Source organism: Cydia strobilella, chromosome 5 (assembly GCF_947568885.1).
Source record: "Cydia strobilella chromosome 5, ilCydStro3.1, whole genome shotgun sequence".
NCBI lineage: Eukaryota > Metazoa > Arthropoda > Insecta > Lepidoptera > Tortricidae > Cydia > Cydia strobilella.
Window position 1 is genome coordinate 22,574,069 of NC_086045.1, and position 24,035 is coordinate 22,598,103.

The 24,035-nt window shown below is 37.5% G+C and overlaps 3 protein-coding genes across 3 annotated transcripts in view; 2 read left to right on the forward strand and 1 right to left on the reverse strand.

The window, feature by feature from the left end:
- The window catches only part of LOC134741613 (eye-specific diacylglycerol kinase), a 329,906-nt gene that overhangs the window by 79,134 nt on the left and 226,737 nt on the right, over positions 1-24,035 (forward strand). The window lies entirely within an intron of this gene.
- Positions 3,444-15,570, reverse strand: LOC134741624 (uncharacterized). Its single transcript, XM_063674477.1, has 8 exons — positions 15,478-15,570; positions 12,310-12,568; positions 7,666-7,773; positions 6,635-7,095; positions 6,405-6,507; positions 5,988-6,083; positions 5,648-5,803; positions 3,444-3,497 (listed from the first exon to the last, which is right to left on the reverse strand). The coding sequence occupies exons 1-8, from the start codon at positions 15,498-15,500 to the stop codon at positions 3,444-3,446; spliced, it is 1,260 nt and encodes a 419-aa protein (XP_063530547.1). The 5' UTR covers positions 15,501-15,570.
- The window catches only part of LOC134741808 (uncharacterized), a 31,835-nt gene continuing 30,729 nt past the window's right edge, over positions 22,930-24,035 (forward strand). The window contains exon 1 of the mRNA XM_063674705.1: positions 22,930-23,119. Coding sequence (XP_063530775.1) covers positions 22,930-23,119 — 190 coding nt within the window. The remainder of the gene's footprint in view (positions 23,120-24,035) is intronic.

The following is a 24,035-nucleotide window of genomic DNA, read 5'->3' on the forward strand; positions in this document are numbered from 1 at the left end:
CGTTTCTTACCATCAGGTCAGCCGTCCCTATTATTGGTCACCGTTTTGGTATAAACATTATAAGTTACAGAATTAGGTACAGATAGACAAACAGAGATTGAAATGGGATATCAAAATGAAAGAACTTAGTAATTATTTGCAATGAATTTAATTTTGACAGTTTAAATGATAACATTGTTGATAACTAACGTGAATTACTTATAAATTGTAATAAATGACTAACAAATACTTTCTAGATAGGTCGGATATAGGTACTTACAGTATATGTACTTATTATTAAAGGGTTATAAGAATCCAAAAGCAAGTGAAAATATTAAGAAAACTTACAAGTGTTATACTGTTCATATATTTATTGGTGCGCAAAGTGAATGTAAAATTTAAGTTTTCAGTTTTAAGCCACAAGATGCCAGTCTCTCCAACGCACAAGAGAGCGTACGTGAACCGTGGGGGCAAAACCTGCTCACAGGCGTGAATTATCAAATTATAGTTTTCTAAAACTATGAAAACGGATTATATCGCGTATATTGAATTTATAATACATCCCGACGTTTCGAACTCTTTACAGCGTTCGTGGTCAACGGGTGACTGAGGAAAAATTACAAAATGCAAAAATACCCACATACTAAAATAATGAACAATCATAGACTACAAACTTTAAGGCTGGTTGTACATGCAAAATCGGTTCATAAGGCTAGTTATACACTATAATTATTTTTCAAGTAAAGATATATATATATACGCGATAAAAATAAACTATGCCGGCTCCAACCCTACACCACGGACCCGAGAAGATTTAATTCCCTCCTAAATTGTAGGAGGGTATCCCAATATGGGACCGGCAACAAACTCGGCGGGACACATCTTTTCAAAACATCAGAATGTCCAGCATCATCCAACACTACGGTCTCACAGTCTATGTCTCGCTTGCTCCTTTATCAGGTGGACTACAGGATCCCAAGCTGGTGGTAGAGAAAAGCCATCTTCCCTATTAAAGTTTGGATATTTCTTAATCTCAATGGCCTCGCGCAGCATTCTGGGTATGTAACGCTTCTCCTTGGCAAGAACCAGAGGCTTATCAAACTTGATTGAGTGATTGGCTTTATCCATGACATGCTCACAGACAGCAGACCTAGGTCGACGGTGCTTGACATCAGCTATGTGTTCCTTCACCCAAGTGGAAATGCTCCGTTTCGTCTGCCCGACATATGATAGGCCACACTCACAGTCCAGCCTGTACACTCCTGCAGTCTGTAGAGGGGTATTGCATTTTACAGGCCTCAGGAATTGTGACATCTTCTTCATTGGCTTGAAATATGTTTTTATAGAAGCACGCTTCAAGATGTTTCCACTCGGGTGAAGGAACACATAGCTGATGTCAAGCACCGTCGACCTAGGTCTGCTGTCTGTGAGCATGTCATGGATAAAGCCAATCACTCAATCAAGTTTGATAAGCCTCTGGTTCTTGCCAAGGAGAAGCGTTACATACCCAGAATGCTGCGCGAGGCCATTGAGATTAAGAAATATCCAAACTTTAATAGGGAAGATGGCTTTTCTCTACCACCAGCTTGGGATCCTGTAGTCCACCTGATAAAGGAGCAAGCGAGACATAGACTGTGAGACCGTAGTGTTGGATGATGCTGGACATTCTGATGTTTTGAAAAGATGTGTCCCGCCGAGTTTGTTGCCGGTCCCATATTGGGATACCCTCCTACAATTTAGGAGGGAATTAAATCTTCTCGGGTCCGTGGTGTAGGGTTGGAGCCGGCATAGTTTATTTTTATCGCGTATATATATATATCTTTACTTGAAAAATAATTATAGTGTATAACTAGCCTTATGAACCGATTTTGCATGTACAACCAGCCTTAAAGTTTGTAGTCTATGATTGTTCATTATTTTAGTATGTGGGTATTTTTGCATTTTGTAATTTTTCCTCAGTCACCCGTTGACCACGAACGCTGTAAAGAGTTCGAAACGTCGGGATGTATTATAAATTCAATATACGCGATATAATCCGTTTTCATAGTTTTATTTCATGAGTAACTATCGCGGTAACCGAAGACAATATTATATAGTTTTCTATTTAGGCCACAACATAGCGGACTCGCCAAAGTAGTATATTCTGAATATTGTGATAGTATAACTTTAAAGTATGTATTGCTATGTTCTATTTTATAAGTGTGTGCGTCCACATCTGGCGCACTCACCGCTAGCGAGCTATTCGCTTAGCATTATGCAGCAATTAAATACATTAGGTCAACCGGTGGCGTATTTGCCCTGCCTCAAGACCCAGTAGGCCAGATATAGTTGGTCAAGCAAATCTTGTCAGTAGAAAAAGGCGGCAAAGTCGAAAAATATAGGCGCGAAAGGGATATCGTCCCATAGAAAATTTGAATTTCGCGCCTTTTTCTACTGACAAGATTTGCTTGACCAACTACATTAGGGGTGGCAGTCTATATGATGGGATTGATGGGTGCTGAGAAGGGGGCGGCTATAATCCGTTTTTTTTTTTCAGATTAGAAATTTTATAACCTCAGAAGTAGTGGTAACTTTTCCTCCAAAAATTACTGTATATTGTACCGCAATATTAGATTATAGGAACCCTAGCATTTCGGAAGAAAAAGTTAATTACCACTATTTTTGAGATTAGAATTTAAACGGGGTATAGGCTAGGTCATGACTGCAAATCCGCCACTGAGGTCAACCGCACGCAAAAAAAGTCGGTGGGATGGAAAGTGGCAACCTTAGGTTTTTTTTAAATAGGTCAAATAACAAAGTACAATAAACTTATTCTTATTCTTATAGTATGCACGGCAGGCATTCATTGTGACGCTGTGCGCAGCGTCAAGCGTCAGTTGGAGACTAAGAGCTAATGATAGAGTTTCCGTAGTTTATTTTATGCATGCTGATCCACAACACACGCAAGCTGAAAAAGCTCTTTGGATGTACAATTTTTTTTTTTTTTTTTTATTTATCACAAAGTATCACAAACACAACAATTTTCTTATAATTATATTCCTCGCCAAACTGCGATTGCAGTTTGTTGGCGAGATAGCGCTCATTTTTACATTTTAAACATTTTAAAATGTAAAAATTAATTATTTTAACGAAAATTAGTTCATTTAAACTGATTTCTGAGGAAGGTTATTAAATGGCGACCGCGAACCGGAAAACGCAGCAGAAAAAGACCTTCAACAAGATGGTCCGGATCTGGTTAAGGTCGCGGGGAACCGGTGGATGAGAGCGGCGCAAGATCGGTCGTTGTGGAGAATCGGAGATCCCTAGGGGAGTCCTATGTGCAGCTCTTTACTATTTATGGAGCATCTAATTCATTTAATTGGTTCTTCTCAAATTCGCCAAATCATGGTTTAAGGACATTATTCCCGAGGCGTGAATCGTTCTTAAGATTACAATTTTATCGTTTTCGTTCTTCGGCCATAGAATTACTCTGCGAATGTGGCTAACATGAGGTAATATGAAAATGACGTCCTTATAATCTGTAAAAAAAATGGTTTGATTTTCTAAACTCCGTCTTTAAGTTTACAACCTTCCCTGTTATATTGGCATGTCTCATATTAGGGTTCCGTACCCAAAGGGTAAAAACGGGACCCTATTACTAAGACTCCGCTGTCCGTCTGTCACCAGGCTGTATCTCATGAACCGTGATAGCTAGACAGTTGAAATTTTCACAGATGGTGTATTTCTGTTGCCGCTATAACAACACATATTAAAAACTGAATAAAATGAATATTTAAGGGGGGCTCCCATACAACAAACGTGATTTTTTTGCCGTTTTTTGCGTAATGGTACGGAACCCTTCGTGCGCGAGTCCGACTCGCACTTGGCCGGTTTTTCTTATAGTCAGGGATTACAAATATATAAGAATAGCATAATAAATAATTTTACTAGTTACACTCTTCAAAATTAGTTCAATACAATTCAGCGGGTGTATAACTGTATAATGTTCGCGGTTATAGACTCGATAACAACAAAAATAGAAAACTTTTAAATGAGTCCACATCAAAGCTCGATAGGTAAACTTGTGGACGCTTTATCCTGTCACTATCACGTCGATATAACCCTGTCCATCATACGCAAGCATGTAAACAATTAAGTTGACATTGTATTTATTAATTTTTCAAAGGCACATACATAATCTTCAGTTTGTTGGCGAGACAGCGCTCGTTTTAAGGGTTCCGTACCTCAAAAGGAAAAAACGGAACCCTTATAGGATCACTCGTGCGTCTGTCTGTCCGTCTGTCACAGCCAATTTTCTCCGAAACTACTGGACCAATTAAGGTGAAATGTGGTACACATAAATGTAAGTTTATGACACAAAGACGGACATGTAACGTAAACAAATGAATTTTAAACACGGGGGTCACTTTTGGGGGGTAAATGAGAAAATTTAAAAATAAAGTTTTTCAAACTATATCGTGTTATATATCAAATGAAAGAGCTCATTGTGGGAATCTTAGGTATTCAAGAAAATAGGCAAAAATTGACCATTCCCCCTCCCCCCTTTATCTCCGAAACTACTGGGTCTAAAATTTTGGAAAAAATACACAAAATAGTTCTTTACCTGTAGATGACAGGAAAACCTATTAGAAATATTCAGTCAAGCGTGAGTCGGACTTAATTATATTTTTAATCCGACCCTACCGGGTTTTTTAAAGACATTTTACTCACGTTTAACATAAAAAAATACATTGTTAAAAATTGTGTAATATACGGAACCCTTGGAACGCGAGTCCGACTCACACTTAGCCGGTTTTTTTACAATTTTATGCACCTACTTAAGTTGCTATCATTCTGTGCTTACCCAAAATTTAACATTAAAGTTACTACAAACTGTAATAGATGTCATACACCACCACAGATTACAGTTTATAATTTATATATAGTAGTGTGACTACTTAAAAAACACAAATCAAAATATTTAATAAAAATAATTTGATTTGTTCCCAAAGTTATTAAAGTTACTCTTAGAAAATAAATAGATAGTGAACTATCCTTTTAAAAATACACAACTTTACCAAAAGAGTGCAAAAACAATAAATCTAATATTAATTTATAAGAATATTGGGTCAAACACAAAACTGTGTTCACGTTTTTCCTGTAGACATATCCAAAAGTTAAGGGCTATAAAGTTTAATTTTCTTATTTAACCCTTATCCACATTAAAAGGTACTCCTTTTATTTGGATAAGTATGGTAAAATCATTAATTCATTACCTACATGCCCACAAGCAATTATTGTCCACAGGAGAGAAAGCTTGTATGTTCATCAAAACTGTACAGTTTTCTCTCCTGTGGGCAATAGTTAACAGCTTGTAGGCATGTAGGTAATGATTTTAATATACTTATCCAAATTAAAGGAGTATCTTTTCATGTGGTTAAGGGTTATTAAGGTTAAATAAGAAAATTAACCTTCATAGCCTTTAATTTTTGGGTATGTCTACAGGAAAGACGTGCGTCAATCATTTAGAATCATTTATTCATCAATTGTGCATTACAGGTAATGAATACAGGTGTTATAAACAGTTTGTTCTCTGTAATATGTCTTGCGACGTACAATGAACACAGTTTTGTGTTTGACGCTATTATCTTGTGAGCGTTTTAGGGTCAAATAATATAAAATAGATTACCGTAGACATAGTCAACACTCCTACCGGCACCATTCCACACGCTTTTAGACCTAACGCGTCCTGCACGTTTCTGAGGAATAGTAGTAAAATCCTTCTGTTTTTGACGTCCATATATTCCCATGGCACGGCGTACACTTCATCACCGAGACTCTCACTCTGTCAAATATAATCATTTACATTATCTCTTAAATGATGTCTAGATATTTTAACATATTAATGCAAACTGTACTGTAAGTCCGTTAGGTACTTAGGTACAGTTGTACCCACGATAGCCTACAGTGGAACTAAATAGGGTTTTGTCCTAGATAAATTAAACTGTTTAACAGTAATTAACTTATACCTTTGATTTAATTAACTCGAATACCACCGAAGTCTGAATTAATTGCTGGAATATGACCACGGCAAGCAATCCATATTTAACCAAGGCCTCCGGTTCCTGTAGCAAAAACACATTTATTAATTATTGTACCTCATACTCAAAAATCACGCGAAAGCAAAAGCATATAAAAAGCTGTCCCTTATTGCACGGTCCCAGTAGCGAGCGACAAGCGGTGCGTTAGGCGGAGCGTGCCGCGTAGCGTCGAATGACTCGAGCACCCAAGGGGTTTGAGCAGCGTGCAGTGAGGCCGCTCGCATAATATGATTGCCTTTGTTTAAGGTGGTTGTCGCAGCTCAAGTGTTTTCTCAGTTTGCACCTAAATCTACACGCCAAGTGGTAGACAACTTAGTGTAGACAGTGTCTAAATGAGTTATTTACCAGTGTAGAACACTCCAACAACATCAAACAACACATCACTTGGTGAAATGCTAGATAGCAACATAATGTCAGATCAAACGCTTCAGTCATGTCTCCCATGAACCTGAAATCATTTACAATAACGTGTAGAAATGTGTGTGTGTAATATAAATATGTACTCGATATATAATTTTGTATGAAATATTTGTAAAAATGGGCTTTTCATTGACGCAAGTAGGATTTTAACGTACTCCTTGATCATTTGATAATGCTGAATAGCATTTTTTAACAGTCCAAATATCTCTTCATTATACGCCCGAGTCGACGGCAAGGGGTCCTGAGACTGTCCCTCTTTCGGCCTTGGGAACTCTTTTAAACTATTATAAAGTATATTCATGTGCCCCACCATATGGAACACCATTACGAACACCAATAGATCATAAACGCCCATCGCAGTAGGTATGTTGTAGGTAGGAAACCAATTCCAAGTGAATACAACTAGATAACCCGTGAAACTGCGATAAGCGTCAAAAGGTAGAAGGTAGTCTACGGAGTGTACGAAGGACTTGTTTGCGGGGAGTTCGCTGGCGAACATTCCTTCGTAATAGTTTCGGAAAAGGGGAGAGAGGTTGTAGGCCATCATCCCGCAGGCGAGCTGGAGGATGATGATTTTGGTGGCGATCCTGCAGATTTTGTTGACTTTGCGGGTTTCCTGAAATATCGAAAAAAAAATCTTGTTTTGCAAGGGTTGCATAAAATAGAGTAACTATGTAAAAAATACATAATACTTAAATAAATATTTGGGGATAAACTCACGGGTCGACCTAGCCCCAAACTAAGCAAAGCTTGTACTATGGCTTAAAATAGGTTATTAAGAGCCACCTAACTAAGAGTTAACCGTTTATACAATACAGTTTAACCCTGTATAAACGGTTAACTCCGAGTTAGTTGGCTAACCCTAGAACGCGCAAGTGGCCCTAAATGGCCTAAATGGACAAGCCCTTTGAATTTTATGAAAACCCATTCAAAATACAGTTTTCAATTGCATTTTTATTGCCGCTATAACAACAAATACTAAAAACAGAATAAAATAAATATTTAAGTGGGGCTCCCATACAACAAATGTAATTTTTTGCCGTTTTTTTGCGTGATGGTACGGAACCCGAGCCCGACTCGCACTTGGCCGGTTTTTTTTTTTTAATATATGACATCTATTACAGTTTATGATTTTTGTAAGTTTAGGTAAGTATTTCGCAATAGTATGACGTATTATAAAACATACCTTCGCTGCAAATTCACTTATATGCTCATGGTGCATTAAGTGAAACTCTAAAACAAACTTTTTCACACACTCTTTGTAGTTCTTTTGAAAAGGTAGCGATGCTCTTTGCTGTGAAAGAAAAGGAATAAAACACATGAGTTGATAAAAAATACATGCTTTTATAGCGTGTTAATTATGTTATACTAAGTATAACACTACCGATCAAAAGATTAAGTTCACCCCTTGTTTTCGGTACAAATGAGTAGATACTTTTGTGCTATATTTTTTTCCAGTTCGGATGTCGAAATTTGTTTCCAACTGATCCATTATTGTTTCGAGATGTTTGATTAGTCAGACACAATTTACGTACATTAAATTTCTAAACAGGTCATTCCCTAAAATCTTGGTCATGCCTACAATTAGAACCACATCGAATTGCGTCGGTGGGGACACCCGACGTGTCCGACTCCGAAGTGTGTGCGCATGACTCCATAATTATTATCTGCCTAAAGTTATTTTTCTGTTTCTCAGTCTAAGGTTACCGACATAGCTCAGGATTGCACGTTTAAAGTGGAAAGGCCATATAACTCAGCATTTGCCGTCATGCCTATAAGATTTTAAGGATTGAGGTGTTTAGAAATGTACGTAAATTGTGTCAGACTAATCAAAAACATCTCTGGAAACAATAACGGACCAGTTGGAAACAAATTAAGAACTCCGAACTGCAAAAAATTATCGCATAAAACTACTCATTTGTACCGAAAACAAGGGGTGAACTTGAACTTTTGACCGGTAGTGTATATAGATAGCTACTATTAAGTACTGATTCTGTGACATATGTTTGTTATATTACATCTTTTACAACTAGTTACATATTAACAGTTTTGAATGATTCACGGTTAGTTTCACTAGACTTAAATCGACCGGGATATAAACCGTGATTACCTTTTGTATTGTTTTCGAGCTCCCGATATTTCGGCGTAGTTACATTGCATCTTGTTCACGGTTGCTACGATACAGCGCGGAAGTGCTGCCTGCGTGATGGGCACCTTGGCGAAAGGCCAAGGTTTGGAAGGTAGGTTTTAGGTTTGTTTTAGTTAGGTTTACTTTAAGTGGTTTTATGTCATAATCATAATAGCCATAATTATGTTTTATTTAATCATCGTAGATTATTGGAAATCTATACCATAATGATTTTCTCTCTTTATTTATCATTTTGTAAAACAGATACCTACTGCATTTTTTTATATTTGTTTACTAATTTCTAGCATACTTCAAAGTAAACCCAATTTTCTAGATAACTACCTAATTTTAATTCTATAATCAGAGGGTCTAGCCAAGATAACATTATTCCTTTAGGTATAGGTTAACTGGGAGAGATCTATCTTAGGGATAAGTTCGCCTTTGTACTACACATTAATGTTTTATCCGATGTAACCAATATTCCTTTCTTATCGTACAATAAAGTGTTTACTTACTTAATTACTTACTAAATGTCGACTATGAAATAACTCGCGATTTGGTAAGAAAACTGATCTATGGAGTTACTACTGTTTCCTTACTTATATTTCTCTATGATTAGAACTGACAAATCAGCAAAATAAACACCTTTTTTAGGGTTCCGTACCTCAAAAGGAAAAAAACGGAACCTTTATAGGATCACTCATGCGTCTGTCTGTCTGTCCGTCTGTCACAGCCTATTTTCTCCGAAACCACTGGACCAATTAAGTTGAAATTTGGTACACATATGTAAGTTTGTGGCCCAAAGACGGACATGTAAAGTAAACAAATTAATTTTAAACATGGGGGCCACTTTTGGGGGGTAAATGAGAAAATTAAAAAATAAAATTTTTAAAACTACATCGTGTTATATATCAAATGAAAGAGGTCATTGTGAGAATCTCAAATATATATATTTTATAATTTTAGGATAAACAATTTAGAAATGATTCAAGGAAATTGGCAAAAAATGACCATTCCCCCCTTTATCTCCGAAACTAATGGGTCTAAAATTTTGAAAAAAATACAAAATAGATCTTTACCTATAGATTACAGGAAAACCTATTAGAAATTGCAGTCAAGCGCGAGTCGGACTTAATTACTTAGTTTTTGATCCGACTCCTACGGGTTTTTTAAAGACATTTCACTCACGTTTCACATAAAAAATACATTGTTTAAATTGTGTAATGTACGGAACCCTTGGAACGCGAGTCCGACTTGCACTTGGCCGGTTTTTTTCTTACAGGGCATGCTAATAGTAGCGGAAGCGGCTCGACCCCAATTTCAAAGGAATACCGCAAATCGATGTACAGGTTAGCCGTTTGGCACACGCATACTAGAGGTCAAAACAAAATATTGTACAAAAAAAATCAGTAAGGTACATATATCGTATCTGAAGGATACAATCTTGATATTTTGTGTCAAAAACAAAACAAACTATACCAACCAATGAAAGGGCGCAGTTAAAGGGTTAAAGAGGTATTTCCCGTTCGATATATGGATATTACGTATCATTTTATGATTAATATGTACCCTATCTGCAGTATAGTTCCATAAGTCTCGTGAAATAGGTATTGAAGTAGAACTGCGTCACTTTGTAAAATTTTAAAAATTTTAAAAAATTGTTAATGATATTATTTTCAAATTTGCTTTCTTGGGGTTAGACATGAGGATATCACGTATCATTTGTGGTATATTGTACAAAAAATAAATCAGCCATATCGTGTCTGGAGGAGCCCAAACTTGGTATGTTTCGAAAATTCTTTTTGTTTTAATTTAAAAAAAATGCCCGAAATGTAATGATGTGATATATTTTTAGAATCGCCTCAAAAAGCCCTTTCGTATGATACTACACTCGATAGGTTTTGGAAAAAAAAAATTTTTTTTCCATACAAAAAAAATGTTTTACCCCGAGTTTTTTTAGAACCTTGGGGTCAAAATTTTTGTTTTGACCTCTAGTATGTGTGTGCCAAACGGCTAACCTGTACATCGATTTGCGGTATTTTTATACGAACGGGTTAGACTATAGACCTAACCCAGCAATCCAGTGATATTCTACCAAGGCGACGAGTCCACAATCCTACCAACATACAACTACAAGTCCCACAAAACTACCATCCAAATGGAGACCAGACAGAAAGACAAACAAGACACTAAGACCAGAGACGTGATTATTTCTGAAGCTTTTCTGAGGTTTTTCGTTGATGTTTTGGGTTCGTGCATCGACAAGCGCCAAACGAATAGAAACAATGATCGAGATGACAGCTCTGCTGCTACAGTCACGTGGCTACATACATTATTTAACTATCGATTGACGTCCTCAACTTTGGGAACAAATCAAATTATTTTATTAAATATTTTTGATTTGTGTTTTATAAGTAGTCACACTATTAGTAGCTTTAGAGCTACGATAGCTAAAGACGCCGGTTCGAATCCGGCCTTCACCACTGGAGGGCTTCGTCACTTTTTCTTTAATATATGACATCTATTACAGTTTATAATTTATATATAGTAGTGTGACTACTTATAAAACACTAATCAAAAATATTTAATAAAATACATTGATTTGTTCCCAAAGTTGAGTATAGATGGCAGCACCAGTCTCTCTCGCTATATCGTAATTCCGTAAGGACTTCGTATAGGTGCAAGCGTTACTGCTTGCCCTTAGTTGGTCAAAGACGCCTAGTCTTACTAAGATGGCATATAGTCGAAAAATTCGGACGGGCACCGCCGTGGCGGGGTGGCCTAGGGGTTCATGGCGTTAGCCGCGATAGCTAAAGACGCCGGTTCGAATCCGGCCTTCACCACTGGAGGGCTTCGTCACTTTTTCATCTATTACAGTTTATATCGATTGGCGTATTCAATCAACGATTGTCATCTTGGCTAGGCCCTCTAGAAAGCTTACGAGTATTTCTCTTATAGCCCACTTTAATATGTATAATAATGGCTTAAACATTACTCATACTCATTTATTAGGGTTCCGTACCCAAAGGGTAAAAACGGGACCCTATTACTAAGACTCCGTTGTCTGTCTGTACGTCTGTCACCAGGCTGTATCTCACGAACCGTGATAGCTAGACAGTTGAAATTTTCACAGATGATGTATTTCTGTTGCCGCTATAACAACAAATACTAAAAACAGAATAAAATGAATATTTAAGTGGGGCTCCCATACAACAAACGTGATTTTTTACCGTTTTTGTGCGTAATGGTACGGAACCCTTCGTGCGCCAGCCTGACTCGCACTTGGCCGGTTTTTTGATAATATTATTACATATTACACGTCTAGAATTGAATTACATGAGACACATGTAATTAAATGCAAATTCATGAGAGATTACATTATCGTGTATACTTATTATCTCCATAAAAAACTAGAGCCATACTTAAAAAAAACATCCAAACAAACATTGAATTATTATTACTAACGTATCAAACCGGCACAGAGAACCAGTATTTTGCGCCATGAATTCGCTTTGACATCAAACCGTAGAAGCGGAGCGTGAATCTCGCGACCTAAACGCGTAATCGCCATGAATGTTACGGCGCTTATTACGTTATGGTCGCGTGGTACAGGTTGTGATTGCGACAATTTCATTGTTTGGGTCGTCTCAAGTATTAATAACTCAATGCAAACAAACTAGAGTTTACGCTAAAAATACTCACAAGAAATAACCCGGTTAAAAACAAATTGGTGTAAATTTGCCCCATATCAATAAACTGAATAGTTGCTCTATGCTTCTTCATATACAAAAACGCCAGGACTTCCGAGAAACAAAATGTGCAAATTAAGAATTTGTGATATATGGACAACATCATTGCACGTCGTGAGAAGTCCCCTAGCGTCCGGTTGGGCCACTGTCCTATAGTTTCGAGCGTGAAGCGTAGCTGTCTCATGTAGTCTAACGAGAATACTTTCGGCTCACTAAAACAATAAAGACATTAAACAATCACAGGTTTTGTTAGTGTACCTACATACCAAAATTACTATTTAAGTGTTACACTGGTTTAAAAAAACCAGCCAAATGCGAGTCGGACTAGCGCACCGAGGGTTCCGTACTTTTTAGTATTTGTTGTTATAGCGGCAACAGAAATATATCATCTGTGAAAATTTCAACTGCCTAGCTATCACGGTTCATGAGATACAGCCTGGTGACAGACAGACAGACGGACAGACGGACGGACAGACGGACAGCGGAGTCTTAGTAATAGGGTCCCGTTTTTACCCTTTGGGTACGGAACCCTAAAAGAGCTTAAATTACATGAAACTTATCATGAAAATTTACTTCATATCATTTATCCACATGTGATGTGAGGCAAAATAATCTGTTGCGAATTTTGAGTTGTTGACTGTGTGACTTTTAAATGATGATTTTGAATAATAAATCCATATTAACATTATAAATGCGAAAGTGTGTCTGTCTGTCTCTCTGTCTGTACCTCTTCACGCTTAAACCGCTTAACCGATTTAGTTGCAATTTGGTATAGAGATAGTTTGAGTCCTGGGGAAGGACATAGGGTAGTTTTTATCCCAGAAGTCATCCTTTAAGGGGGTGAAAAGGGGTGGTGGAAGTTTGTATGGGGAATCGATAAAAAGCAGATTGGATAAAAAATAAGCTACCTACCTAGTTAGTAATTTGTAACTCCACGCAGACGAAGTCGCGGGCAAAAGCATTTAATAATGTTCATTCGGGTTTGATTTTGTTTGACATTTTACGGTTAGTACTTATTTTCCTCGCATTGTTGTGGTGAAAATTTTTGTGTTTCACTTGGTGGCAAAATTTGTTTAACCTTCGTGCCTTGAAACCCTCGCAACGCTCAAGATTACAATTTTCGAATATTTTGAAATATTTTGCTTGTTCGTGTCAATATTAGCACAAGCGGTTAAACAACAAGTTTACCCCCTTATAAAACAAATAGCAATTTACAAGAAACCACTGAAACATTTTAAGAGGCCGTAGTCAATTTTGGAGCAAAAATTTTAAATTGATAGATTTAGTCGTTGAAGTTATACACGTTTTGTTACGTAATATCTAAATAACAAGTATTGGTTTCTATTAGCACGTCTTCTCATCTTGCCTTTTAATAATGAGGTCGCGAGCGTGCGTCACCGGTAATATATGAAAAGAAGGGGCAGTTTTTAAAAATTCATCAAAAATTTATGGTGATAAATTATACAAATTGATGTATAAGAATAGTTTCAGCAAATGTTATAGATTGTTTAAGTATCAAAATTACGTTCAAATTAAGTCGATTTTCAGAGAAATTGTCACTTGTTTTGAGGTAATTTCTGGAGAAAATTGATTTCGTCTAACTTTCATTTACACTACTTCAAAGTCATAATAATAAAAATGTAGTCTGATAAACGTCAAGTACAGGATATGTGTAATACAAAATTACCATGTTTAGCAGTCCAAACTTTACGAAATTAACAAATAAGAGCGACAAAATCAGTGCTTTACGCGCGTTTACCTAAACGTCCATCAGAAAAGCAAACATTACTAATTTAGTGAGTCTGTTTTCATAAAATTGATCTGATAAAAGGTAAGATAAGAAGACGTGCTAATAGAAACCAGTACTTGTTATTTCAATTAGGTAACAAAAGGTGTACAATTTCACCGACTAAGTCTATCAATTTTACATTTTTGCGACTAAAATCGACACCGGCCTCTATAGATTAACATCTTCCAAAAAAAATCATGCATGCAGTTAAAGTTAGCAGTGCCGGCCCGAGTCCTTGATCAGAGTAGAGCGAAATGGGGTTTTGGCGCCCTTTGTAAAGCTTTTTACCCTTTTTTTTCTCATTTGCCATTTTGGCGCCCCCTTTGCCATCCGGCGCCTAGAGCAGCCGCTCCATTCGCTCTACCCTAGAGCCCTGAGAGTTAGACTAAGAAAAATCTGCAACGATTTTGATAGCACACGCAGTGCAAGTGTTATTTTAAACGTCAAACTTGTATGAAATTATGACGTGTAAAAAACACTTGCACTGCGCTGCATACAAAAATACCGGTATTATTACGTTCTTTTTCGTTCTTTTGTTTATAATTTCATTTTTAATAGGACGTTTTAATAATGCAAAATTGTTTCCTAAATACATGATTCAGTCCTACGTAATGAGCATAAAATAATTCAAAATATTGGGCTATTTCGGGGTTTAACGCTAAGAAAACGCTAAAATGAAAAGGACTTTTTTGGAAACCATCGCTACCCTCAATGTTAAAGGTACCTAGTACAACTAGAGGTAGATAAGGTATAGCTAAGAGGTAGCTGCCTGTTTAGTCTACCCAGAGTTCATACCAACTATGCTCAAAATTCGCCCATAAATCGTATTCTAAAACTTTATAATAAACAATTTATTAGTATCGACTTGTTCGACTGCACAAAATCAACTTTAAAAAAACGAGTTCAGTCACTGCTACTGAAATCCAAAAATAACGACAATTGACGAAATCTAACTAGGTAAATAATCACACACCTTAATCTTTCCGTCTTCCATTACACACTCAGTCAGTCACATACACACACACACGAACACGCACACACAATCACTCAAAACACACACGTACACATGTTATGCAAGCCATATCTAGTTTGTATAGAATGCTTTTTTACTCCCTTCTTTTTTTTGTGTTTCCACTTAGTTATTGCATGTTAATTGTACTTTTGTGGACATCTGTTATTGGCTATGTTTTCTGTTCACTATGATTTGTATTACTTTTTGTATTGCTGTTGATGCCCCAAATAAATAAATAAATAAAAAATTAAAAAAATAACAGGGGGAGGACAGTCGGTCGGGTCGGGGTCGGGGGGTAGGTGTGTGTTTAAAAAAAATACCTGGTTTGCATTGTTGTCTCCATTTTGAATAGATATCTCTCTCAACGGTGTTTACCTTCAACAGCTACTTTAAATATGCTGAGTTGTTGGCAATTTGTATATAATAACATAAAACGTATTAAAAGAATATAATTTTTATATTGATATTGCATGGACATTATGCCTAGATTACTCGCCAAAGACTCCGCATTATGAAAAATATACGACTACTTGCTGCTTTCACACATATAGGCGCTCACATACTTACTAAATTAAATTAAAATTAAAAAGCTTTTATTTCGGATTAATTACATCAATAGAATTACATATTATTAAAATTAAAAATTAAATTAATATTAAACTTAAAACTAACTTAAACTAAACATATTTAAAAAATTACTTTTTAAAATCTGCACGTGGCGCGTGCGATTTCGCCCAGTGGCCAAATATCGGGCTGTCATATGCCCCTGCGACCGCACTCAGGAGCCCGTTGGTGCTGCCGCGCGCACGGCGCATCAGGGACGCGACGCGTTTGCTCATAATGGCATGGAAATCATCCGTGTGTGCCTCCGCGAACATCCCAGAAGCACTGCAGTACCGCGGCAACCCCATCAGCATCCTGAACGCATTATTGTAAAGGACGCGCAGCGCACTATAAGCTTTCTTCGTGCAGTTGATCCACAGGCTGCAAGTGTAAAAAGTACTTAGTACTTATTTATAATTCAAAACACCGCAAAGATATCGAGCTATACTCAGTTAGGTATGCATGTCATACCATACTATTTCATAATACATTGCGTATGTATGTGTTTCCGTATTGGCTAGTGGCACATAGTGGTGAGAATAATATATGATCTGGTTGGGAGCAAATATTAATTATAAGAAATTGTTCACTATTCATCTTTTGTTTACCTTGTCGTCATGTTAAATATTAAGTTTCTATTATCTTGTAATACAAATCCCATCAAAAACATTACATGTAAAAAGATGCAAGTCTCGCAACGCAATTCTTCTACTAAAAAAAGTTTTGAGATAAGAACTGTACTATTTGTAGGAACTGCAAAAATAACTTTGTTATAACTATGTGACAATCGCTATCGCTTCGCCATACAATCGCTTTGTGTCTCTATCACTCTTCCATATTAGTGTGACCAGTGTTGGCCGAAACGTTAATGCAATTAACCATTCATCATCATTAACTTAAGAGTTATTCTCTTGTCGGTAGAGTATCTTCCAGCTTTCTCTATCCTGCGCCAGCTCTTTGACTTTTTGATACGACATGACCCCTACTTTTTCTTTCACTTGTTCCACATACCAACCAATTAACCATTAATGGTTAATTGCAATTAACGTTCGGCCAACACTGAGTGTGACAGTGACAGTTGCGTTTCGTTCGCTACGTAGCGTGCGATTGGCATGTTGTCTACGGGGCCTGTTGATTTTGTTGGCTGAAATTTAGAGTTGGTTTGGGATGGGAGCAATGTTGCTGTAGCAAATATTTTTATTTTTATTTTTTACAACAATTTCTTGAAGGCCAAACCAGACATCGAAGCTTTTAGCGCACACATGCGCCATTATAAAAGGTCCAATTTTTCCAAGGATGTCAATAAGCCTTGAAGCAATGAAGGTTCATGGGACAATAATTTGCATACTATTGATTAGCTGCCAACTGTCAAACTAGCGGCGCCACAATCATGCACGGAGCGAATAGGTTATGTAGATGTCTTTTTTGGACGCTTACCGGTACTCGTAGTTAAAATAAGCGGTCATGGTCTTGATATAGAATGAATTGGCATAGTCAAAAGAATATACCTACTTTTAGAACGTGTAAAGTATGCATAACATTCAGAATATCGCAGCCGCATAATTTTATAGTTAAAGAAGATCGCGTTATTTGGCGTCGTGCGTTTTCTGGTAACTGTATCGTCAAATGTTAGCTTAGGTCGTGACAACCTAGTTATTATATATTGCACGGTTTGTAAAGCGTCATCTACTACAGCTGTCCAATTAGCAGCCACGATAGTTTATCTCGATATGGTAATTTAAATTAAATCCCATTATTAGGACTAGATTTTTTTTTATTCCTACATATTGAAGTTTTAATATAATTATACAGAATTTGAGAAAATCTTAAAAAATAATATAGTTACATGTAAAAAAATCCGCAAAGCAGGCTTCGTCAGTTGGCTACAAATGCAAATCAGCAACATGCTTCGTCCCAAAAATACCAATGATGATATCCGCAACAGGCTCCGTCATTTTTTTTTTTGTTTAAATAAAATAACCGTCACGAATCGTACCTGGCTCAAATGTCCCCATTACGCTGGCAGCGTTACCGCGCTGAATGGCCAACGAGATCTGTTGGACCAGGTACGATCCGGACTATAATTATGGTAGTTAAGCAATAGGTAATGTTCAGAAAGTTTAAATTAGGCACATTATTCCCTTGTGTATGCATTTAGTACAGGACCGCCAGTGAGTGCTGACCTCTACCCTTACCATGAGTTTTACGTGAGCGACTATGTCAACTCAAACTTGCATCGCGCTTGCACCAATGTCAGTACGAGGGAGATGCATTGTGACTTGGTTTACGCAGTTGCTAGCGAATATTTCAGTGTCCAACTCGTGGTAAGGATACTTGAGTCTATATGCGTCGTCTATCTTCATAGGATGGTAAGTGGTCTGTGATTGTTTGCCCTTAGAACCTACCCTTCAATTCTCACGCAGCTATTTGAACGTAGAGTCTAATAAACATTATTATAGTATTTTCCAAATTGTTGGGTACGGTAACACCTGTCACTTAGAAAATACTGTGTAATTTTTTACCCGACTAAGGCAACGCAAAAGGAGGGTTATGGTTTTGACCGGTATGTATGTGGGTATGTATGTATGTATGTATAATTTATAATAAAATACCCGAGCCAATCAGAACCATTGACACCGACTGTACTTTTGTTCGTAAACTTAAGAATTATTGCACAATGAACGCCTACTATTCGGTAAATGAGTTTCTGGACGAATGAAATATATCCAAATCCCCGTAATAAATGTAATTGTGACCATTATTTTCGTCCATCTAATGTAATTGTATGTAGTTAATTTGAATTATATTTTACTGATTTCCTAATGTAAGTATTAGAGTCCCAAAATTGTCGACATTAATTTTTATGTGAATTTAAATAATTTTAATTTATTATGATTTTTGTAATCAATTTTTATTATGTACTTAATTAGCCTCATGCATGAAGTTTATATTTGAACGAAATATGTTTTATTCGGATGTTTGTTACCGTTATATCATGTTACAAATGCATTTCCGTTTTTAAATTACCATTTAATTACTTAAAATTATAAATAAAAAGTACAAAAATTTGCCCGCGAAAAGCTAGTGAGCGAAACGCTCGAAACGCCACGTGACGTCACGCGTTCGACAGATTAGTGTCATTAGTAGCAAACGTCAGTTGGGCCGCCCAACGTGTGACGTCATCACGCTCTGTCGAATTCGCGCCAAAAATTATGAGCGTTTCAACCGCTCAAAAATTTTCAACATTTTAAATATTTTTTAATAAAATAATGTTAAGGTTTACAAAAGTAATTTTATCATTTCCGGTGTTCCAACGATATAAATTATGAATCCAAAAATAAAAATAAATTCATGCATGGAGCTAATTGGAGTGTATGATTAATACCGAATAAAAATATATCTATCTATGTTAATTTGTTCCCTCATATCATAACTTCTAAAATACTCATTATAATTTAACAAACGATGTGTCATTCGAATCGTCTAAATCCTCCGCTGGTTATAGGCTATATGTCGTTAACAACAAATTGAACACGGCGCCCTTAGGCCTACTGTCCACGGAAGCGTAGCTGCATAGACGCGTACTCGTCATTGTACGCTTGCTGTACGCTTGCTTGCAGCCTACATACAAAACCGCACAACTCTGTCGACGGAGCGGCAACGTCGCGTCAGCGACGCTGCATGCAAGCTTCACGCCGCTGGGCGTACTGCATGTCATACGCCGGGCTGCATCGCAAGGAATAGCACGTTGAGTTTTTGTAAATAACGTCTTCATCGTTGGACGACATTCTCACGAATGAAAGGAAATGTAGGCTACGATACGCTTACGCTACGCTTCGTGGACAACGTCTTTACGCCGGGCTGCATGGCAGCTGCACTGCGTATTCATGCAGCGTCTATGCAGCTACGCGTCGTGGAGAGTAGGCCTTAGAAGTCACGAACCAAAAAAATAAAATTATGTAATGATGACGTATTGTATATCATTTGAAAGGGCTTAATTTGCACATTTCAAATATATAAATATAGTTAGCTTTTGCGCCCGGCTTTGCTTGCATGCACCCGATAAAACATTAATTTATTGGGTACATCGAACTACGAAACTACGATCTACAAGCGCGCTGGATTTTATCCGCGCATTACCGATGGATGGACAGGATGTTTTTTTTATGACCTGCAATATTTTACAACTTGAATAGGTACATCCTGCTGGGTCCTATCGGACGCCCCAGGTATCGCTGGTGCGACAGGGTGGAGGCGGATCTGCGCGAACTTCGAGTCACCAATTGGCGAGAGGTCGCACAGGGCCGAGAAAACGCACTCCCAAGCCGGCAACGCACTTGCAACCCCTCTGGTGTTGCGGGTGTCCATGGGCGGCGGAGATCGCTTACCATCAGGTGATCCGTCTGCTCGTTTTGCCTCCTATAGCATAAAAAAAATTATGTACCTAATCTTGACGTGTAAACAATTACCTTTATCAAAGAGGATATAATAAGATAGAGCGGTACTGTCATAGTAAATTTTGTAACCACTGTAAATTTACGGCCATCGACATACTTTAAAACTAAAAATGAAGATTTATAAAAATACGTTAAAATGTATTTAAATATGGATAAATGATTTTTTTATTTGCATTAATTATTTTTATATGATTTTGACCCATGTTCTTTCACTGATATGCGTTAAAATTAAAAAAATAACAAACGAAACCGTCAACGCCCTCTATACGAGAGTAGGCCAAAGCTAATGGCGCCATCTGATCGAGAATCAAATTTTCGTGATTTTCGTGGCACGTTTTTTCCTTAGACTGTATCCATCTATTACGGAGTTATATTTATCTTTGCCTTTATCAATAAGATTATGATTATGATATTTTGAATAATATCAAAAGTATCAAAACGCACTTTATGTCAGCTATGCCATATATGCTATGCTAACCTAACCTAACCACCATATAGTTCTAGTAGACTGGTAGAATTATTACTTAAAATCTAACCTAAACAATAGCGTCCGGTCGAGCCTTAGGAAGGCTTGGACACCAGCACGTGAATCATCTGACAGTGATTCAAGTACTGGCAGTCAAACCTCTCCGCAAACGCCCTCAAAATGCCGCTGGAACTAGCCCGCACTCTGCGCACTAGGGATGTGCAGCGTTTCCTCATTGTAGCGTAAAAACAGTCTACCCTGGCCTCCGCGAACATCCCCGACGCACTACAAAAACGAGGTAGTCCCATCAGCACCCTGAAGGCGTTGTTATATTGTATACGAAGAGCGTTGTACTACCGTTTTTGCGTATAGCACGCCCACAGACTTGCAGTGTAAAAGGTAGTACAGAATGCTCTAAAAAGAGTCTTTTTCACCTCAATGGAGAATATAGCTCCTTAGTGAAAAAAACCTTACGGTTCAGGTGAAGTTAAGCCTTATATCAATGATATAAAGACGTTGACACCGGCAACGCTTTTGTTGCTTCATCTCTACCAAAATGTATCTTAACCTACAAACCCTCCATACGCATTCAATGAAATATATCGAAGAACAACAAAATGTCCTTTTATTATGTATTTTTAATTCCCCGAGTTAAAAAACTCGGGGATCGCATCTGGAACACCACGCTGCGCTCTAAAACTCAAATAATAAATGTAGCTCGGAAAGCGGACAAGTTAAAGTGGGACTGGGCTGGTCATGTCTGCCGCATACCGAGTGACATGTGGGCCAAAATAACCACAGAGTGGGTGCCCTATGAGTCAAACCGGGGATCCGGCAGACCTCGTCGGCGATGGCGGGATAACTTGGACTCCTTTTTGAGCGACTGGCCAGATGTAGCTCAAAACCGGGAGGAGTGGAAGAAGAGGGGGTAGGCCTTTGACCAGCAGTGGGACACAATAGGCTCGTAATAATAATAAATAATATTTTTTAATTCCCGTTTCAATGAACCTCAATATTATGATTATGACTATTTTGCATATTAAAACGCGTATTGATTAATAGAATAGTATGAATTTTTAAACGCGATGGTACCAAGTGAACCGATAATCAACGATCTCCGTTCAACCAAAGATAGATATAACTCCGTAATAGATGGATACAGTCTAAGAAAAAAACGTGCCTCAAAAATCAAGAAAATTTGATTCTCGTTCAGAGGGCGCTACTAGCTTTGGCCTACTGTCGTATAGATGGCGTTGACGGTTTCGTTTGTTATTTAACAATTTTAACGCATATCAGTGAAAGAACATGGGTCAAAATCATAAAAATAATTAATGCAAATAAAAAAAATCATTTATCCATATTTAAATACATTTTATCGTATTTTTATAAATCTTCATTTATAGTTTTAAACTGTGTCGACAGATGGCAGTGAATTTACTGGGGTTACAAATTTTACTATGACAGTACCGCTCTAGTAAGTGCATGAAACATCTTATGGGTACAATACAATTTACCGAACGTCTTAACGTTGTTATAACTTCTAGATAAGTGTAGAACCCTATTTATCATCCATATCCTAATCCATACTTCCATACTAATATTATAAATGCGAAAGTGTGTGTGTCTGTTACCTCTTCACGCTTAAACCGCTGAACCAATTTGGACAACATTTTAGTATGGAGATAGTTTAGATCCCGAGAAAGGACATAGGGTAGTTGTTATCAATCATCATCATCTTCATTCCACGCAGACGAAGTCGCGGGCAGAAGCTAGTATGTAATATGTTTGCTTCATCTAAACGATTTAGGCCGCCTAGTTGTCGCTATTGTTTTTGTATGTCAACACATTTGTCCCACCCTCTCTTCAAAAGTTTGAAAATGTTGCCAGCTACAGTCTGCCAGCTACACCCACCCATCACCCCGCTATCACGCATCCGCATCATCTACGCATTACTAAAACCATTATTGTTTCATCAAATTGAATTCTTATCAGCCGAGCCCTATAATGCCAAATATGTAAATCAATCACCGAGATATTTCTAAATAAAACTGATTGATGAAGCTTTATCAAGTAGGTACGACAATCAAAAATTTACTCAATTAAGATACGGTTGAGTTTTTGTATAAATTCGGCGTAACGCACAATTATATTAGAATAGTCCATAGCTATTGTCAGCTGACTGAAGATCTTGGCATAAGCCCGTATTCGGGTTGCCTTTGTTTTTCGTGGATCAATCTAGTCGGGAGATGAGGTGCTTGGGGTATGTACTGGCGGCGCTTGCGGCGGCGACGGCGTCGCCGGCCGCGCTGCCCGACCCGGGAGAGCTGGCCTACGCGCTCGGCGCCGACGAATGGAATGCTTACCAAGACGCTTGGCTCGCAAATCAGTATCTCAAAAGGAATACCAACGCTGCCACGGCTACGAGAACTAACTCTGGTAACTAGATTCATGATTAAGGGGATCCCATGCCCCATGACCTGAATACCTTAGTTTTCAAATGTTTTTTGTACCTTATCATATTAACAACAACGGCTTTAAGCAAAATAGTATCCCATATTTACTTCAAAGTTCATTGTTTTCTAGATATTTGGCATCAAAGTGGAACAGTTTTAGGCCAAATAACTGGTTTTCTGGCCATAACTTTTGTGTTAATTAGTTTAAAATTAAAATCTTACACAAATTTTTAGAGACGTCAATGACGAACCCAAATATGTAGATTTCATATATGTAGCAATCGAGATACGAAAAAAGTGCTTTTTTTTTAGACAATGTTTAAAAAAATCATAAATAAGTAAGTATTCAACTCCTTCAAAATCCGGTAGACAAAAATGGAGATAAAAGATTGAAGAACCGATATCCGTTTGTCTTATAATTCTATCTGTAGTGAAAAAGTAAGATACGATTCAAAACTTGTCAAAAATCGATGAAAACCTCGGGTAGCCCCTTAAGATATTTTCAAACAGCTTGGGTACGTCTAACAGATGATGTCAATAGATTATTTTCAAAAGGAACTTAATTTTCTCATAAGACCCAGACTCAAATACCAACGAGTCAATAAACACCAATAAACACCCTATTAATATGTTGACAACATAGTTCGTTTGTGAGTTTGAAGTATTCCGGATAGATGTTACGTTCCATATTTGGAGATACGTAGAGTTAGACCAAGCTAATTCTGCAATGATTTTGATAGCACACGCAGTGCAAGTGTTATTAGGGTTCCGTACCCTAAGGGTAAAAACTGGACCCTATTACTAAGACGTCACTGTCCGTCTGTCCGTCTGTCCGTTTGTCCGTCTGTCTGTCTGTCACCAGGCTGTATCTCATGAACCGTGAACCGTGATAGCTAGAC